Here is a 19,888-nt window from a genome sequence, read left to right as displayed (position 1 = left end):
GATGGTCAATTTACATGTTTCTCTTTTATTATATAGGACTAGTAGCCCATTGCACAATATTGTGCAGTAGGCTGCCCACTGCTTCTGCAGGAGCTGGCAGGAACCACAGTGCACCATCCGGAGCTGCGCTGCTTCCACCAGAGGCAGGAGGGAGCCGCGCTGATTCTGTGGGAGGTGGGAGGGAGTCACGCCACTTCTGCTGGAGCATGGAGGGACTCGTGCAGATTCCGTGGGAGGTGGAAGGGACCCACGCTGCTTCTGCGGGAGGCAGGCCCGCCATCTCCTCTCCGGGCCTGCGCTCAGCTGCGGAGGCTACAGGCCAGCCCCCTGTCCCTGTCCGTGTCTGTTCCGGCCGGAGCCGCCTCCAAGCCTTCGTGATCAGGATCACGGGCCACAGTCAAGGCGGCTCCTGGGTCCCAGGGGTGCCACCTTGCCTGCGGCCCAGCTTTCCAATCGCGATCACCGGCTGGGGGGCGGGCAAAGGCGCTCCAGTTCTCCAGCTCTTGCCTGCCGCCTGGGTTTCCGATCACCGTTCTTCCGTCCTTCCCCTTTCACCTCCCATCATTGCGCCTACCTATGCAAATTAACCGCCATCTTTGTTGGTGGTTAACCGCCATCTTTCTTGGCAGTTAACCGCCATCTTTCTTGGCAGTTAATTTGCATATCACCCTGATTAGCCAATGGGAAGTGTAGTGAAGGTACGGTCAATTACCCTGTTTGTCTTTTATTAGATAGGATGTTTCCACTGCTATAGTATTCCTCTGGTGCTTGCTTTGGCAGCACATATACTAAAATAGTATTCCTCTGGGTAACAAAAGCCAAGAGGTCTCTGCTTGCTTTAGGCCATTGGTAGGAGAATCTCCTTTCATTGTGTTCAAAATACTCTATAAAAGTGGAGACTCAAAAACATAAATTATTAATTATAATAATTTTCATGTATAATATACTCACTGTACCACAGATCTATAGGCTTTATATACATTACCTCATTTGTTGACTTATTGTGAAGATCAAGACAGAGTTAACACTAGTATTTTTTAAAATATATTTTACTGATTTTTTTTACAGAGAGGAAGGGAGAGGGAGTTAGAAACATCGATGAGAGAGAAACATCGATCAGCTGCCTCCTGCATGCCCCCCGCCCCTGGGGATGTGCCCGCAACCAAGGTCCATGCCCTTGACTGGAATCGAACCCGGGACCCTTCAGTCCGCAGGCCGGCGCACTATCCACTGAGCCACACCAGTTAGGGCAACTAGTCTTTATATTAGAGAACTTAGCTGAGAACAAGAATATAACTTCCTGTAAGTTAAAAGAGGGTGTGTCATTTTTGAGCAATGGAACCAAAAATGGATAGGCTAAGAAAGTAGATCAAGGAAACATTAGAATAGTAATAGTATCATTGGTCTCATCACACCACTATGGTTCTAGACTGGAACATATATACATTTAGCAAAACAAGAGCAAAGATGTAGATGGACTCTAACCCAGTATTGTCCAGTACAGTAGCCACTATTCATGTGGTAGTTTTTTTTTCCAATTAGCAATAATCGCATCTCAGATAAACCTCATTGGCTACCATACTGCCACTGCGCAAAGCTTCATGTGGTAATTTAAATAAAATAAAAAATTTAGTGCCTGTTCACTCCAGCCACATTTCAATGCTCATTAGCTATATGTGGCTTTTTGAACAGCATGATAAAAAATATTTCCATCACTGCAGAAAGTTCTATTCAACAGCATCACTTAGCAGAAAACCCTTGAATGTATTCAAAACAGCAGTAGATACACAACAAATGTTTGGTGAGTGAATGAATGATAAAAGACAGACAGGCTTCATTGGGCCTTAAAGAACTAGCCACAGGAAAATAAGCTAATTATAATAACTAACACTTAGTAGGCACTTAACACATGCCAGGTACTATTCCATGTGCTTTACATGTGCTAATTTAATGAATGCTTGATAACAACTCTATGAGATATTTACTGTCATTACCCTCATTTTATAGATAGGAAAACTAAGAATCCAAGAGGTTGAGTAATTTTTCCCAAATCCAGGATCTGAATCCGGGCAGCTTGATCTAGAACAGGGGTGGGCAACCCCTGGCACACGTGCCAAACATGGCACGCCTGTAACTTTTGCTGGCACGTGAAACCCTCTCTTATAATCTTCCATTTACAATTTTTTTCTTAATATCGACTTTTTTATTTTTCAGATAAATTCAGTGTAGGTGCATCTTAAATACATAAATAATTTTACATAACAAGTTATCTTAAAGACCATAGACATGGATTGACGAGAGAGGGGAAGAGCAATTTCTATGCCTCTGCCTTAACTCTCCCTGCCTTCCTAGATCCGACCAGTGTTTTGGTTTCATCCACATACGCTGTGAATCTTTGTTCTCAGTGATGAATTTTGTTAAGTCTCGTCATAGGAGTAGCCTGACGGATGAAAGTAGTAGCTCGTGCATATCTCTGAAGGTCACGAAATATAAACCAGATGTAAAATCTCTGTCATCAGTGATGCAGCAGCAAAAGTCCCACTGATAATATCAAACGGAGTCATAAAGTTTTCTGTCAGACTATCAGTGTATATGTATACATTAAAAAATAAATGTATTTTTCATCATTATATACTGTGTTTTTGTCGCTTGAATGAATTTTATTATTTCTTCAAGGTTCTTCACATACGTACACCTTAAGAGATATCAAGTAGGCATAACATGTTCTCAAAAAATTAGGGTTGGCACGCAGAAGAATTTTGAGTCAGAGATTTTGCTGGTTTTGGCACACACTCACAAAAAGGTTGCCCACCCCTGATCTAGAATCTAAAGCCTTCATTTCTTTTATAACTTTTTTTTTTATTCACCACCTGAGGATATATATATATTTTTTTGAGGGGGACGGGGAGGGAGAGGGAGAGGAAGAGGGATGGAACTCACAACCTGGGCATATGCCCTAACAAGGAATTGAACCCAAGACCCTTTGGGTGCACGGGATCATGCTCCAACCGAGCCACACCAGCTAGGGCTAGAGGCTTTATTTCTAATGATTATACTATACTACTTCCATTGTATAACAAACATATTTATATATATACTAAGAGGCCTGGTGCACAAGATTCGTGCACTGGGAGGGGGGTCCCTCCTCAGCCCGGCCTGTGCCATCTCGCAGTCAAGGAGCCCTCAGGGGATTCCGACTGACAGCTTAGGCTCGCTCCCTACACAGTCGGACATCCTTAGTGCTGCCACCTCTGCCGCCAATACTGCTGCGCTCGCCAGCTGTGAGCCTGGCTTCTGGCTGAGCGGAGCTCCCCCTGTGGGAGCGCACTGACCACCAAGGGCAGCTCCTGAGTTAAGTGTCTGCCCCCTGTTGGTCAGTGCGTGTCATGGCAACTGGTCATTCTGCCATTGGGTTGATTTTTATTATATAGGAAAGAAATTGCTTTTATTATATAGAAAAGAAATGAAGGGAGGGAGGGGTGTGCGAGAGAGAGAGAGAGAGAGAGAGAGAGAGAGAGAGAAACATTGATGTGAGAAAGACACATCAATTGGTTGCCTCCCACCAGCCACCCCAACCAGGCCATGGATTGAACCTGCAACCCAGGTACGTGCCCCCAGGAATCAAACCCTCAATCCTTCAGTGGGCAGGCCAAAGAGCTAACCATTGAGTGCACTGGCCAGGGCATAATAATTATATTTTTTTAAGTTTTGCTGTGATGCAATAAAATTTATTTAAAGTTAGTCTTCTCATACATTCCCAAATCAAGTTCACAGTGAAAACAATAAGAAGTGGTGAAATAAAAAAATATTGGTAGGAAATATAAAAAATGTTAATACTAGTTTGATCCCTAGATGTTGGATTAAGGGCAACTTTTTTCTTGTTTTTGCTAACTTTATTTTTTTTTTTTAATATATTTTATTGATTTTTTACAGAGAGGAAGGGAGAGAGATAGAGAGTTAGAAACATCGATGAGAGAGAAACATCGATCAGCTGCCTCCTGCACATCTCCCACTGGGGATGTGCCCGCAACCCAGGTACATGCCCTTGACCGGAATCGAACCTGGGACCCTTCAGTCCGCAGGCCGACGCTCTATCCACTGAGCCAAACCGGTTTCGGCCTAACTTTATTTTTTAAATATTCCATAGTGATGATGTATCACTTCTATAACAGGAGCAAAAACCATAAAAATATTATTTTTAAGCAAGATGAAAATATGGTCAGTTTAAAAACTCCTAAGCAGAATATCAAATCTCACTCTCAAATATTGAAGAGGCCCCCTAATTGATCTCTTGGCCACTAGTCTCCTCAATACTAAACAACCATTTTGAGATTGCCATCAGTCACACTCTGTCATGCTAGTCCTTGTTCCGACTCCAATACACAGAGCATAAAATATAATCTTGGCTTTATGCAAAATACTTCTGAATAATTTGGCCTAATTCTACCTTTCCACCTTTATCTACCAATACTATCCTACCAAATCCTCAATACTTCTAAGAGAAGCATGATAAGAGTCCAGTCCTCAGAGTCACAGCCCTTAGCCAACACATAATCTCTTGGTACGCAGATTATTTTGAGCTAAAGGCAATTTAGACCCTGTAGGCTGAGGAGAAACTTCTGCTGCTGCCCTCCGCCCCCACTCCTTTAATTAACTAAAAGAATTTGAATTAGGGGCCTTGCTCATAATAAGAGATTATCAGAGATAACTTTTTTTGACCCATCTATATGGCAGGGCAAACTATTAATTACTGAATATCTGTTCTTCTTATGCCCCTGCAATGAATTTCTGAAGCCCCAAGGTGCCTTATCTCATCCTTAATTCAAAATGTCATATATGTATGTCATTTTCCTTGTCTGTCTTTAAAGTTCTCATATATGTGAGGACCTTTGACTCTCTCAGGTATGTGGAGTTCCCATGAGTATGTATGTAATTAAATTTAATTATTTTCTCTTATTAATCTGTTTCATGTAGATTTAATTATTAAACCAGCCAAAAGAATCTGGGAAGGTAAAGAAAAGTTTCTCTTTTTTTAAAAAAAATATTTTTATTGATTTCAGAGAGGGAGGGAGAGTTAACTACCAGAAAAACTAAGTCTCAAAAGGTAGAAAAAGACCTACACAACAGCTAAACCCCAGCAAGACAGATTCAGCAAGAAATCTTGAATCCTTCTTTTTAGCTGTTAATGCTATTTAACAAGCTTCCAATAATGTTTTAACTTTTTCACTGACCCCTAGGAAGGAAAAAAAAAGCCATTACCTAAGGATGTTGGGGTGGGAGAGTCTATTCATAAGCTGGATTTCCTTCAGCATGTTTGCCCGGTTACTACTCAATGTGTTCATCTTAAGAGCCATCACCTGACCAGAAGCTCGGTGGCGCACCTGGAAAATAAAATAGGACAAGAAAGAGGCTCAAGGACAACAGGAATATATGAGGTCAAAATCTCCACATGTAGAACATGCCAATGTGTTTTAGTGCCAGTTTAGATAAAATAGACTCGGTAGGGAATGTTTTCCTGTAAACTCTGTGATTACATTAGGGTCTCATGTCTATTGATGAAGATGAATTTATTCCATCCAAGACCAAAATTGTTTCACAGAAATTCACTGAAATGACAATAGCCCAGAAGTTTGGCATATCTATTAATATAGGACAGACATCACAGCTTATGGTAGAATTCAAAGGAAAAATGTGGCCAGACAGAAGAAGGGGGAGGAGGAAGGAAAACACTCAGAACCACAAGAACCCTAATCAGAAAAACTTAGAACACTGGCTATCTCTCCTCTCTTCTAGATCACTTAGTAAGATTTGGAATTCAACTCTCTTCCTAGTGCATCAATGATTCTGTTGTCATGTACCTCGTGATTGATAAAAGAGAACTAGCTTTCCTTTTCAGATCCTGCATGGATAAGTTAAATGAGACATTTATATACAAAGAACACACTGACAGTATTTTTCCAACTCTATTTACAGAAGACATCTGTGTTTTGATAAGAGCTCTCCATTCTGAAAGTCACTCTTCTTTTTTTCCCCTCCATCATCTGAAAACACTGAGTTGTTAACAAAATGTCTGCTTTTAAGAAAGTCTGATATTAAAACAATGTGTGAAATTCAGGGATAAACAACTTGTGTTTCAAACTAATCAGAAAGAACCCTACTTCCTTAAACAAGTGGACAAGATGATGAACATGTTCATAACTCCTTGTATTTTGTCTTTCATCTGCATCAAATATTATTCTCCTTTCTTCTAGCTCCTCAAATTTTATTTATCTTTCAAGCTATACTCAAATATCCCATCCTTGCTGAAGTCTTCCTTTACTCTCTCTGGAAATTATTTATACTACCTCAGGACAACATTCATAACACCAGTATTCCATTCATCATACAGTTCTGTCTATAAATTTACATATCTCCTCACTAGGCTATAAAGCTTCTTGAGACTGGGAAGTATATTATATTCATTCTTGTCTTACAGTGCCTAGAAGGCCTTGTCACACATAAGGGCACAGTGAAAACAATAGCAACAACAGTTAAATTATACTTTTAATATAATTTCTAAGGGCCAATAAACCATTTATTTATCCATTTATTTATTTGGGGTGGGTGGTGGGGCAGAGAGTGCTTTTCTTTCTTTTTCTTTTTTGGTGGCACAGGTTGGGGGGAGAATGGAAATAGAAAAGTAGTATATGTTTTGGTCAAATTTTTCTCAATTTTACCATCTAGAAAATGACAAGCAATAATGCTATATGGCTAGTCAGATAAGAAAGAGAATAAAGAATCAGTTGGTTGGAGCATCGTCCATCTTATACATCAAAAAGGTTGCAGGTTCAATCCCAGGTCAGGGCATGTATGGGAGGCAACTGATTGATGTTTCTCTTTCTTTCTCTCTCTGTCTCTCTCCTTCCCTTCCTCTCTCTCTAAATTTAATAAAAACATATCCTTGGATATAGCACAGAGGTATTTATATAGATGTTGATGAAATGAGCACTCAGGGAAAAACTTCATGGGGCTTCAGTGAAATCTCAAAGGATTCATAGATTTGGATAAATTTTTTTTTTTTTAAGAATAGAGTGCCTGGCTGGTGTACTCAGTAGTTGAGCATCGACCTATGAACCAGGAAGTCATGGTTCGATTCCCAGTCAGGACACATGCCTGGGTTTCAGGCTCTATCCCGGGTAGGGCGAGGCCGATCATCATTGATGTTTCTATCTCCCTCTCTTAAATAAATAAATAAATAAATAAATAAATCTCTATATATAAAAGGCTAAGTGACCAACTGTCCGTCTAACCAACCATCCGACCAACCAACCAGCCGGTATATATGATGCGCACTGGCAATTTAAAAATAAACATTGAATCCACACTAGTTTGGCTCAGTGGATAGAGCATCCACCTGCGGACTGAAGGGTCCCAGGTTCGATCCCCAGTAGGGGGCATGCAGGAGTCAGCCTACCAATGATTCTCATTATTGATGTTACTATCTCTCTCCCTCTCCCTTCCTCTCTGAAATCAATAAAAAAAATTTTTAAAAATATAAAAATAAACGTTGACTTGCGCATGCGTGATACATATAAAGCTCTCGCTGACACCAACCACACACGTGTGTTTCGATCTGTCATTGTCGGTCATGAATTTGGTTGTTTTTGTTGACATTCTGAAGCTGAAAGAAAGCAGCATCATCAGCAGAATATGTCTGAAGACCAACTGTTGGCACAATGTACCACTTGAGTGATAATTCCATCAATTCAACAGATGATGCCGAAAAGGAAAATTTTCCCATCAAATTTCTTAATAGTATTACTCCTTTGGGAATGCCATGTCATAGATTAAAATTGAAAGTAGGTGCAATCATCATGCTACTGAGAAATCTTAATAGTAAATGGGGTCATTGTAATGGTACTGGGTGTATTATCAAAAGATTGTGACCTAACATAATCGAAGCTGAAGTATTAACAGGATCTGTGGAAGGAGAGGTTGTTCTGATTCCAAGAATTGATTTGTCCCCATAAGACACTGGCCTCCCATTTAAATTAATTCGAAGACAGTTTCCTGTGATGCCAGCATTTGTAATGACTATTAATAAATCACAAGGACAAACTCTAGAGACAGACTAGGAATATTCCTACCTGAACCCATTTTTGGACATGGTCAGTTATATGCTGCTTTCTCTCAAGTTTGAAGAGCGTGTGACATTAAAGTTAAAGTTGTAAATACTTCATCACAAGGGAAATTAGTCAAGCACTCTGAAAGTGTTTTTACTTAATGTGGTGTACAGGGAGATATTAGAATAAGTCTAATCAATATATCAGTCATTGTTTTTATCAATGTTGTTTTTATATCATGTTTTTGTTGTTTTTATATCATGTTTAATTATTAATCAATTTATATATTATTTTCATACACGTTTTACTAATTTTCTTTCATCTCTGACACTTCTATTATAGAGAAAGGGCGAATAGTGATATTAAAATATTTCTTCTAATTAATTTCTTTACAATGTGCATGAATCTGTGCACCAGGCCACTAGTGTGTGTGTGTGTGAGTGTGTGAGTGTGTGTGTGTGTGTGTGTGTGTGTGTGTGTGTATTTTTAAGAGCAGAATAGCCCTAGCTGTTTTGGCTCAGTGGACAGAGCTTCAGCCTGCCGACCAAAGGGTCCCAGGTTCGATTCTGGTCAAGGGCACATGCCTCGGCTGCAGGTTCCTCCCCAGCCCGGAACCTGATTGGGGCTCATGCAGGAGGCAACCAATTGATGTGTTTCTCTGACATCAATATTTCTCTGTCTTTCCCTCTCTCTTCCACTCTCTCTAAAAATCAATGGAAAAATATCCTTGAGTGAAGATTTAAAAAAAATGTTTTTAAAAAAGCATGCCCCACACTGGTAATCCAGCCTGCAACCCAGGCATGTGCCCTGGAATTGAACCCTTACCTCCTGGTTCATAAGTCGACACTCAACCACTAAGCCACGCCGGCCAGACTCTTTAAATATCTTTTACAATAAAGGTGAGACCTCTAAAAATTAAAGATAGAATTCCCATATGCTCCAGCAATTTTACTTCTGGTGTATACACAACAGAATTAAAAGCAGGGTCCCAAAAATATTTATACACCTATGTTCATAGCAGCATTATTCACAACAGTCAAAAGGTAGAAGCAACCTAAATTTCCATCAACAGATGAATGGATAAACAAAATGTGGTATATACATACAATGGAATATTATCCAGCCTTGAAATAGGAAAGGAATTCTACAATATAGTTGAACTTTAACAATATGCTAAATGAAATAAACCAGTCACAAAAGACAAATACTGCATGATTCCACTTACATGAGGTACCTAGGATAGTCAAATTCATATAGTCAGAATGTAGAATGGTTGTTGCTAAGGGCTGTGGGGAAGGAAGGAATTTGCAGTTGTTTAATGGGTAAAGAGTTTCAACCTTGCAAGAAGAGTTCTGGAGATTGGTGGCACAACAATGTGAACTGAATTGTAAACTTAAAAATAGTTAAGATGGGCCCGGCCAGCGTGGCTCAGTATTTGAGTGTCAACCTGTAAACCAGGAGGTCACGGTTTGATTCCCAGTCAGGGCACATGCCCGGGTTGTGGGCTCGATCCTCAGTGAGGGGTGTGCAGGAGGCAGCTGATCAATGATTCTCTCTCCTCATTGATGTTTCTCTCTCTCTCTCCCTCTCCCTTTCTCTCTGAAATCAATAAAAATATATTTTAAAAAATAGTTAAGATGGTAAATTTTATGTTGTGTGAATTTTACTATAATTATGAAGGGTTGGAGGGGAGGGAAGCGAAGGAGAGGGGAGGGGAGGGGAGTTCCACCAACCGGGAGTTTGACCACTCACTATGACATGCGCTGACCACCAGGAGGCGGCATGGAATGAAGGAAGGACCCAGCCAGCTGCCGGCAGCTGGCAGCTGGGGGAAGGAAGGCCCCAATCGGCCCTGGTCGCCAGCCAGGCCTAGGAACCCTACCCGTGCACAAATTTTATGCACTGGGCCTCTAGTTAATAATAAAGTTAACCATTAAATGAATGGTTTAGGACTTGCAGTCAAGAAATCACAGTGAGTATACATAAGTATACAGTAAGCTGGTATAGCAATATTAATAGGTGTTTTTGAAGTTTTCAGGTGAAATGTTTTTTTAATATATATTTTTTATTGATTTCAGAAAGGAAGGCAGAGGGAGAAATAGAAACATTAATGATGAGAGAGAATCATCGATTGGCTGCCTCTTGCATGCCCCCTACTGGGGATTGAGCCCACAACCCAGGCATGTGCCCTTGACTGGAATCAAACGGGGGACCCTTCAGTCTGCAGGTCGATGCTCTATCACTGAGCCAAACCAGCTAGGGCTCAGGTGAAATGTTTTGAGTATAACAATGATTGGGGGCAAGGAGAGAGAATCATTAGTCAGCTGCCTCCCAAATGCCCCACACTAGGGATCGAGCCGGCAACCTGGGCATGTGCCCTGCCTGGGAATTGAATCTCTTGGTTCATAGGTTGACACTCAACCACTGAACCACATCAGCCAGGCCATTTCTAGTTTTTATATTCATAGTGACTTAGCTTTTGTTTCAAAATAACAAATATAAGTAAAAAATTTATTTTTGCTCTACCCACAAAGTTATCAGTGTGTCTCTTCTGGCTATTAAACAATAAAATATTCTATTAAAACAATAAAATATTGAAACAATAAAATATTCAAGACTAAATGAACATTTTACAAAGAGACACTGATAAAGTTGGCAAAGATATATCATGCCTCCTTGTTTCCTCTCCTTCATCAATCTGTAATTTGTCTTGGCATGCAATCCCTGTTTCAACTGAGTTTACTTCCCTTCTTCCCTTATCTATACTAATAAAAGGGTAATATGCTAATTAGACTGGGAGACCTTCTGGACACCTTCTGGACAAAGCCGGGGGCGTGGCCAGCCTGCAAATGGCCCTCAGCCCCTCGCCAGGGCTGGCCATGCCAGGCAGCAGGGACCACACCCGGATGGGGGCGTGGTCAGCCTGCAAACGGCCATCAGCCCCTCCCCGCCCAGGTTGGCCATGCCCCCCAGCAGGGACCCTCACCCCAAAGCAGGTCGGCAAGGGGGGGCAGGTGGGGGCAAGCAGGCTGGCAAGGGCGGGCAGTTAGGGGTGATCAGGCCGGAAGGGGGGGCAATTGGGGTTGATCAGGCTGGCAGGCAGAGTGGTTACGGGTGATCAGGCAGGCAGGCAGGTGAGCGGTTAGGAGCCAGCAGTCCCGGATTGCGAAAGGGAGCAGGCTGGGCTGAGGGATACCCCCCCATGCACGAATTTCATGCACCAGACCACTAGTAACATATAAGTAAGTCTGGTCGGTTATTACACTTTTATTCTAATATCCACTGCTATCTCTAATATTTAATTTTTCTTCTTGCATGGAGTGGCTTCTGATTGTCTCTTCTTAAATCTAAAACTAGTATCTGACCACTTCATTATTTCTTCTAGAATGGTCAGGCCCCAAAATTTGCATACTGAAATCTTTATTTTTACTAATTTAATTTTATTTTACTTTTATCATAAAGTTAGGGTATCATGGTGATGTTTTATACTTACCAGCAATAGTAACCTTAATTACCTATTAATTTCATTCCAGAGTAGTTAAGAGTTACGTTTAAAAAAAAATTGTCATTGCTTTTCATGAAGATGGCATCAAAAGCAACAGAAGTCCCTGCCCCTCCCAAAGCAAAAGCCAAAGCAAAGGCTTTCAAGGTCAAGAAAGCAGGGCTGAAAGGAGTCCACAGCCACAACAAAAAAGATACTATGCATATCACCCACCTTCCCACAGCCCAAGACACAGCAGCTCTGAAAGCAGCCCAAATATCCTTGGAAGAGCGTCCCCAGGTGAAGCAAGTTTGAACGCTATGACTCCTAACTACTGAGTCAGCCATGAAGAAGATAGAAAACAACAACACATTTGTTCTGTTCATTTGTGGATGTCAAGGCCAACAAGCACAAGATCAAACAAGCTGTGACGAAGCACTAAGAAAATGACGTTGCCAAGGTCAAAACCTGATCAGGCCTGAGGGAGAAAAGAAGGCACATATTCAACTGACTTGTGACTATGACGCTTTCGATGTTGTCAACAAAACTGGGGTCACCTAAACTGAGTCCAGCTGGCTAATTCTAACTATAAAGATGTTTTCACCATAAAAAAAATTGTTATAATAGCAATAATATAGGTAACATTTATAGCACTAGCTACATACTAGGTTCTGCTGTGTAATTGCTTTATATATATTAACTCATTGAATCCTCAAAATAATTCTATGAGGTAGGTATTATTAACATCCCCTATTTTACAGATTAAATCCCCTGCTCAGGGAGACAGATAGCAGAAATCCAATTAATGCCATTTGCCAACCACACCCAAGGAGGGAATAAATCTCATTTTGGCACATCAGCATAAAGCTGATGAATATTCTATTCAGGTCCTCCCCTAAGACCTCCCCTAACCCCTCCCACCCCCCAGCCTTAAAAAACCCTCAAAATGAAAGCTCCATCTAAGGGACCCCTCACAAGACTTGCAACCTGGGAGCAATGGGCAGCAGCAGCTCATCCTGGGCTAACCCCCTAACCCTGTCCCTAAGGCCTCCTTTTTTCTGTTTTGTTTTGTTTTGTTTTGTTTAAGAATAGTTTATTGATTTTAGAGAAAGAGGAAGGGAAAAGGAGGGAGAGACTGAGAGAGAGACCATCAATGTGAGAGTGAAAGAGAGATCAGTTGCCTCCTGTACACCTCAAACCAGTGACCCTTTGGTGCATGGGATGATGCCCAACCAACTGAGCCACACATGCCAGGGCTTCTCTGACTTCTTAGCTAATCTCCCTCCTGTTGCTTTTTCTATCCTAGGCCCTTCCTTGTTTCACTGTCCCCAGATTTAATAGCTGTCCTCTAAAACTCACTTGGACCCATAATGTGAAATCTTTCCTGCATGAATTCAAGAATCCACACACTACCGGCCGGTGCTAGGCTCAGGGCCAGGTCTCCTGTCCAGTAACAGTAATATACAACATAAAAACTGACCAAAAAAAAACAAGGAAAATGCAAATCCACACTCTTCATGGCAAATTTCACCTACTTGTTAGACAGTAAAAGCTCAAACAGACAAGAAATGAGTATGGATATAACATACATATTAATAAATTTGACATACTTGATCTAATCCTGTTCCAACAAGACAGGTGTGGGGGTTTTTTTCAAGTATACATAAAACATTTACCAAAATGCACATAAATGAATTCTCCAAAAATTTCAATTCTCAAAAACCACATTCCTAGACCACGATAAAATAAAATTAGAAATCAACAATAAAAAGATAGTTAAAAACAATAATAATGGACAATACTAATTATTTACCCAACATCTTAGATGACAATGTTCTCAGTTGACACATTCAATCTGGCAATCTTCCTTGCAGCTGGGTTGGGCCAGGTGGCAGAGCCCTAGTAAGGAGATTAAGTATTGCTAGGTGGCATCTGAGAATGCTACTGTTTTCTTAGTGAAACTGTCCTTTATCCTTCTCCCTTGTTATAGACTGGAGCAAAGATGTGTGGTGCTTGCATCAAAAACAGCTATCATGTAACCAAAAAAAAAAAGTTACACACTATATATAAGAAGCTAGAAAATTGGATTGTTGATGACATCCTCAAGCAGATGCACAGCAGAGAAATTTATCAAAATTTCTTGAGAAAAATTAATCTCTTATTTGAATAAGCCACTGTCTTCAGGTTTCTGTAACATACTGCCCAAGACAATCCTATCTGATTTGCAAAAGATTAAAACATAAATGAACTAGAATTCAACCAAAAATGCTAAAAAACAAGAAAGTGTAATAAAGATAAAAACAAAAATTAATGAAATGGAAAACAAGGAAACAACAGAGAGGGTCAACAAACCAAAGGCTGATTTGGAGGAGGAAAATAAAACCTAATAAAATGAAGAAACAAAGCTCCAGTGACTCTGGATCAAGAAAAAAATGTTTACTTTTCTGGTCTCTGCCTACCGTTCTAGTCTTCACAGGCTTGCCTTTCCTTTACCCGTACCCACTAGACTTGAAACAAACCCAATTTCTCACCATTCTAGAATATTCCATGCTCACATTCCTCTGTGCCGCCACACATGCTTCTCCTCCTGCTTGAAATGCCTTCCCTGCTTGTTCACCAGACAAGCTCTCCTCTCCTTCAAGAAAACTCAAGAGTGACCTTCTTCTATGACCCCTTCAAATAAGGTTTGTGGACAAAGAAGGGGTCACATACTAAACCTGAGAAGCTCAGGGGAGGCCTGCATAGCAGCCTTACAAACTTAGAGACTAGACTGTAAGTAAGCACATAGGATGGTCTGAAACTAAAACTTTTAAACTAAAAGCGAGTCATGGTGGGTAGTCATGTCCTAAACTGGTATCTCCCTTGACAAAAGGTCAGTGTTTACCTTAACTGAGCTGGTCTATTGTCTTTTTGCATCTAAAATAGCATACCTTTGGAATGTCAAGGTAACTTCCCTTTTTCCACACCCTTCCAGGCACAACCACCAGGACATAGACCAGAAATCCTCTTTTTTTACAAAATATATTTTTATTGATTTCAGAAAGGAAGGGAGAGGGAGAGAGAGAGAAACATCAATGATAAGAGAGAATCATTGATTGGCCGCCTCCTGCACACCCCCTACTGGGGATCGAGCCTGCCCTTGACCAGAATCAAACCCTGGACCCTTCAGTCCACAGGCCAATGCTCTATCCACTGAGCCAAACCAGCTAGGGCAGACCACAAATCCTCTTATTGTTATTATCATGTTATTGACTGTTAACGATCCCATACCCACAGGTGTAAAGGAAGTGTGTGTCTATTCCTTTTTTACTTTGTATCCAATCTCAGAAATTTCCTTGCTTTCTCCTCCCTCCCTAATCTATCACCAATGAATTTCATGTAACCCCTTTATGATTGTAATGTATATAATAAGGTGCAAACCTGCCATTCTCTGGAGCATTTTCTCAATCCATTTGGTACTGTTGAAATTAACTAGTTATGAATAACTAGAAAGGAGTAAAGGGAAGGCCAAATAGATACATGCCCAGTAAAGTATGGATGAAATAGGGAAGGTACTTGTCCGTCAGTCACACCTGGGAATAGGTCATTGGACAGAACAGGTGTGTCCACTGCAAGCATGGGAAGATTTGAGATACATAAGCTCCTAAACAAAAGAGTTCCCTCTGTCTTGCACACTGGAATCCTGACTCCCCAGCAGTTGCCCACACGACTCATGCCATGTAGACTCCACACAGGATGAACTAATGGACTGCAACTAGTCTAATGTTGTACGGGACACAACTCCACATGTAATGGAAACTTTGGCTGGCTTTGTTTTTGGTCCTGCTGAATCCTCAGCTGTACATCTTCAGAACTGGATGTAATTCCACGTAAAAAAAAAAAAAAAAGATCACTTATCCTTCCACGCAAGTCTTAGAAAAATCTTTTTTTCAAGGTATCGTAAGAATCTGACCCCTAACACCTAGTGGGGAAAGGGATCAATCCCCCACTTCCACCAATAACACATTGAGATTTGGCTTCCCAGCAATTGTTGTCAGTTTGGCTCAAATAAACTCATAAAAATCCTTACAGGTTTGGATGTTTCTTACGTTGACAGGTTTGTACTAGTGCCCAGTATTATATTCTTTTTTATATTCTTTTTTTTAAATAAAATCCCGTCTGTGTAGCTAACTCACAGGGCGGAGACCACAGCAGGGCGTTCAGTTACTCCCCACTCAGCTGGCTAATTATTCTTCTGAATTACAAAATGCCAGCAGAACGGGCCAGTTCTGGCCTCCCAGTTCCTTCGCAGGTAAGACTAGCTCTGAAATACGGACGAAAAGGAACGTACCGTATCGTATGTTTTCCATCACCCATTGCAGCAATTAGTTCAACTTCGCAGAAACATCTGAAAAATACATCTTTGCGCAGTAACCCCGCACCTCCCAGGGCTTTAGATGTGAAGAATGTCACTTGTGCAAGTCAGAATCTGATACCAATTAAATGGTAACAGCTTTGCCAATAAACAAGAAAATGCTCTTCCATGGCTAGGAAGGGAGACTGCCACAGTGACCCAGTATTATATTCTTTAGCACTTTATGCATACTTTCACACATTTAGTAGCTATGTATTAAGCAATTTTAGGCTCTTGCTAAAGGCTCAACTTTAGCAAATGCTGTGTTTTAAATACATTTCCTTCCCTAGCTGGTTTGGCTCAGTGGGTAGAGCATCGGCCTGCGACCTGAAGAGTCCCGGGTTTGATTCCAGTCAAGGGCACATGCCTGGGTTGCAGGCTCTGTCCCCAGTAGGGGGCGTGCAGGAAGCAGCCGATCAATGATTCCCTCTCATCATTGAAGTTTCTATCTCTCTCCCTCTCCCTTCCTCTCTGAAATCAATAAAAATATATTTTAAAAAAAAATAAATACATTTCCTATCTTCCGCCCAAAGCAAAAAGCTCTTTTAGGGCAGGATTTTATTTACTTCTCTATCCCTAGCATCTAGCTCAAAGTCCTACACCTAATGAGCATTCCCTAAATAAATATCAGTTGAGTAATTAAATAAATGAGTAAGATAGCAAGTAGTCCCAATGTTTATTACATGCTGGAATAAAAGCAGAGAGCTATGAGATCACAAAGGGGAAGCAACCAACCCTCTTACTCTCCTCACTGCAAAATAATACACTCTAGAATCAGCTATCTGTGATATCTTTCACATGCCTTCACATGTATCATATTTACAGAAATACTTCTACATACTGAGTGAATCCAAGTTGTCCATACAACTTGTGTGCTTCCAGTTATTTTTTTTCCAGCTGGATTATCAATTCAAGTAAAGGATCTTGGGAGATATTTCTGCATAGCAATATACACACAGTAAAATTTGCTACCTGATAAATTATCCCTTGATGTCACCTAGTGCTGAGCTCAGCCCACAGAGACATCTGCAAATATTTTACTAATTAGCAGCCCAACTTTCCACATCAGCTCTAGAGGAAATATTAAATGTCCTGAACATGGCCAAAAGCTACAATCATGCACTGTTGTGTGTGAACCTTAAGTATACATATAACACAAATACAGAGTCTCCTTTAAAACACATTTTTCACCCCAAAACATTGAACCTTCCATGAGAGTTTTTTCTCTGAAACCCCCTGTAACTCAAAGAGTTTGCAAAACCAGATAAATGCGACAAGAAAGCCAATAGGAAATTTAGCAACAAACTGTTTTGACAGACAATAAGGATATATAACCAAGACCATTTCCAAGATGCAGAGTTCTAAGCATTGGACTGCTATCACCCTATTTCTGCCAGGCTTTTCAATGCTAAACTCCTTGAAAAGGGGGGTGGGAAGTGAGGAAGGAAGTTTTTTCCTCTTTATTCTTTCTTTTGTAAATCTAATACAGTGTCAGCCTCTTGGAATCTGTGTTTGGTAGATGTGGCAGCTTCTCTGATCGTTAGGAACCTATCTATCTCTGCTGCTTGTCTCTCTTTTTCTTCTTCTCTACTCAAATAAAGGTACTTACTTCTCAAGGCTCAATCCATGCTGCCCTAGTCTTCTCTGCCGATGCTCTTTCCTTGACTGTTTCTGACATTGAAAACATTTCCCTGATGGTTAAAAATATGCTCAGTTCCTACATAACACTGCTTTCATGCCAGAGTAATTCTGTACAATTAAGGATTTTCTCTATATTTATTTTTCCTTAATGCCATTCTTGATTTTGAAGGTTACCTTTATTCTCTGACTACCTGGGGTAGTTTAATTCTGAAATGGTTTATTTGATGTGAGGAGAAAGGCAAGCAGACAGACACACATACACCACCCATCTTGCTCATGATGTTTTGGAGTTGGGGTGGTTGAGATCACTCCCAGAATTCACTATTTTGTTTCCCAAATGGCCTTCGTATAAACTGACTTCTAGTCAGAGCAACAACTGAAAACTGGTATGTCAGAAAGGTCTAATAGGCTTTCTCATAACCCTCATCCTCAAATAAAATATGTACTACCTCACATCATCCTCACTGTCCAATTCTTAGTCATCTTACAAAAGCTTCCTTATACATCTCAAGACATAGAGCTTAACTCTTTTTTTTTTTTAAATATATTTTATTGATTTTTTACAGAGAGGAAGAGAGAGGGATAGAGAGTCAGAAACATCGATGAGAGAGAAACATCGACCAGCTGCCTCCTGCACATCCCCCACTGGGGGTGTGCCCGCAACCAACGTACATGCCCTTGACCGGAATCGAACCCGGGACCCCTCAGTCCGCAGGCCGACGCTCTATCCACTGAGCCAAACCGGTTTCGTAGAGCTTAACTCTTTTCTGACACAGTAGTTATTTTAAAAATATAGGCATTAATTACATCTTGTTAGAACAGGACCACCTGGTGTTGATGAAAACACTTCTTACAGTAAGGTCTCAAAGAAGCATATAAAGATGGACAAACCCAACCATCAAGTGAAAACAGACAATCTGAGAAAAATCTATGAGTTATCTGTATAATCAGGCTGCAACATGATCACATTTAAAAGAGAAAAGATTCACTCTCGTGCAAATTTCACAAGTTACAGTTTGACAGGCTAAAAAATTATGGTCAGTTGGGACACAGATCACTGTAGTAACACTAGCATTTTGATACCCAGGATCTTACTTCTCAAAGCAGACAAGGCTACCGAAGAACGCAAAGCCTTTACCTTCCCAAGCACAAAAATAAAACATCCCAGAACAAAATAACATTCATACTGAAATGTGCCACTTACTTTCCTTATACCACAACTGTTAATAATGCTACAGATTTAGAGTTTGCATGACAAACTCCATGGCACTAAATAATAAATGTATAACCATGCATGCAAATAAATCAATTTTTCAGGACCAAGCAGATGGCAGATATGTGGCTCTTTGTTTTGTAAGTTTACTATTTTCTTATAGCTTGGCATTTCCAGACATAGTGCTGTCAATTTAGGAAAATATTTCAGGGGGAAAAAGTAGGAACTTAAGTCTCTATCTTATATAACTAGTTATATACTTATCACACAAACTGAATCAGGTTAAACTCTATAAGAAAGTATTTTTGGAATATATAGGCAGTCCCAAAAAATATATACACACTTTGAATAATTATTAATTCCAATAGGTTAACTCTGAAATGAAAGAAACATCAATTGAACCCTAGCCAGTTTGGCTCAGTGGATAGAGCGTCAGCCTGCAGATTGAAGGGTCCTGGGTTCGATTCTGGTCAAGGGCACATGCCTAGGTTGCAAGCTCAATCACTGGTCCTGGTCGGAGCTCATTTGGGAGGCAACCAATCAACTTGTCTTTCACATCAATGTTTCTCTCTCTGTGTCTCTCCCTTTTCCCTCCAGTCTCTCTAAAAATCAACGGAAAAATATCCTCAGGTGAGGATTAACAAATAAAACAAAAAATAAAAAATGTCCCTGATACTGTCAAGAACAATAAATCACTGGTTTAAAAAAATGAAATATTTTGCCCAGCGGGCATGGCTCAGTGGTTGAGCATCAACCTATGAACCAGGAGGTCATGGCTCGATTCCTGGTCAGGGCATATGCCTGGGTTGCAGGCTCAATCCCCAGTGTGGGGCATGCAGGAGGCAGTCGACCAATGATTCTCTCTCATCATTGATGTTTCTATCTCTCTCTCTCTCTCCCTTCCTCTCTGAAATCAACAAAAAATATATTCAAAAATAAATAAATAAAATAAAATAAAAAGCATGTTTAGAACTTCAAATCATTTCACTCTTCTCCATCCCCATTGCCAACACACTCGCTTCCACCACAAATCACATTGCCAAACTGAATCTATTCTA

At 40.6% G+C, this 19,888-nt stretch overlaps 1 protein-coding gene, 1 non-coding gene and 1 pseudogene across 7 annotated transcripts in view; all 3 read right to left on the bottom strand.

Annotated features, from left to right (window-relative positions):
- The window catches only part of TESK2 (testis-specific kinase 2), a 117,448-nt gene that overhangs the window by 68,355 nt on the left and 29,205 nt on the right, over positions 1-19,888 (bottom strand). For 4 of the 6 annotated variants that reach the window (XM_014463819.2, XM_006098176.3, XM_023761947.1 and 1 more), the window contains exon 3: positions 5,260-5,381. The exons of 1 other annotated variant lie outside the window; for it this stretch is intronic. In XM_014463819.2, the coding sequence (XP_014319305.1) occupies positions 5,260-5,381 (122 nt within the window). Of the gene's footprint in view, positions 1-5,259; positions 5,382-13,396; positions 13,483-19,888 lie in introns of all 6 variants that reach the window. One more of the 6 variants, XM_023761949.1, reaches the window with a different exon arrangement.
- LOC111827818 lies at positions 1,446-1,599 on the bottom strand (annotated as a pseudogene).
- LOC111827815 lies at positions 16,027-16,148 on the bottom strand. The gene has a single exon (XR_002831539.1). It is a non-coding gene; the product is annotated as a small nucleolar RNA SNORA24 (small nucleolar RNA).

The sequence above is a fragment of the Myotis lucifugus genome, unplaced genomic scaffold (assembly GCF_000147115.1).
Source record: "Myotis lucifugus unplaced genomic scaffold, Myoluc2.0 scaffold_222, whole genome shotgun sequence".
NCBI lineage: Eukaryota > Metazoa > Chordata > Mammalia > Chiroptera > Vespertilionidae > Myotis > Myotis lucifugus.
Note: the sequence above shows the minus strand (reverse complement) of the source record. Positions and strands in the feature narration are given on the sequence as shown.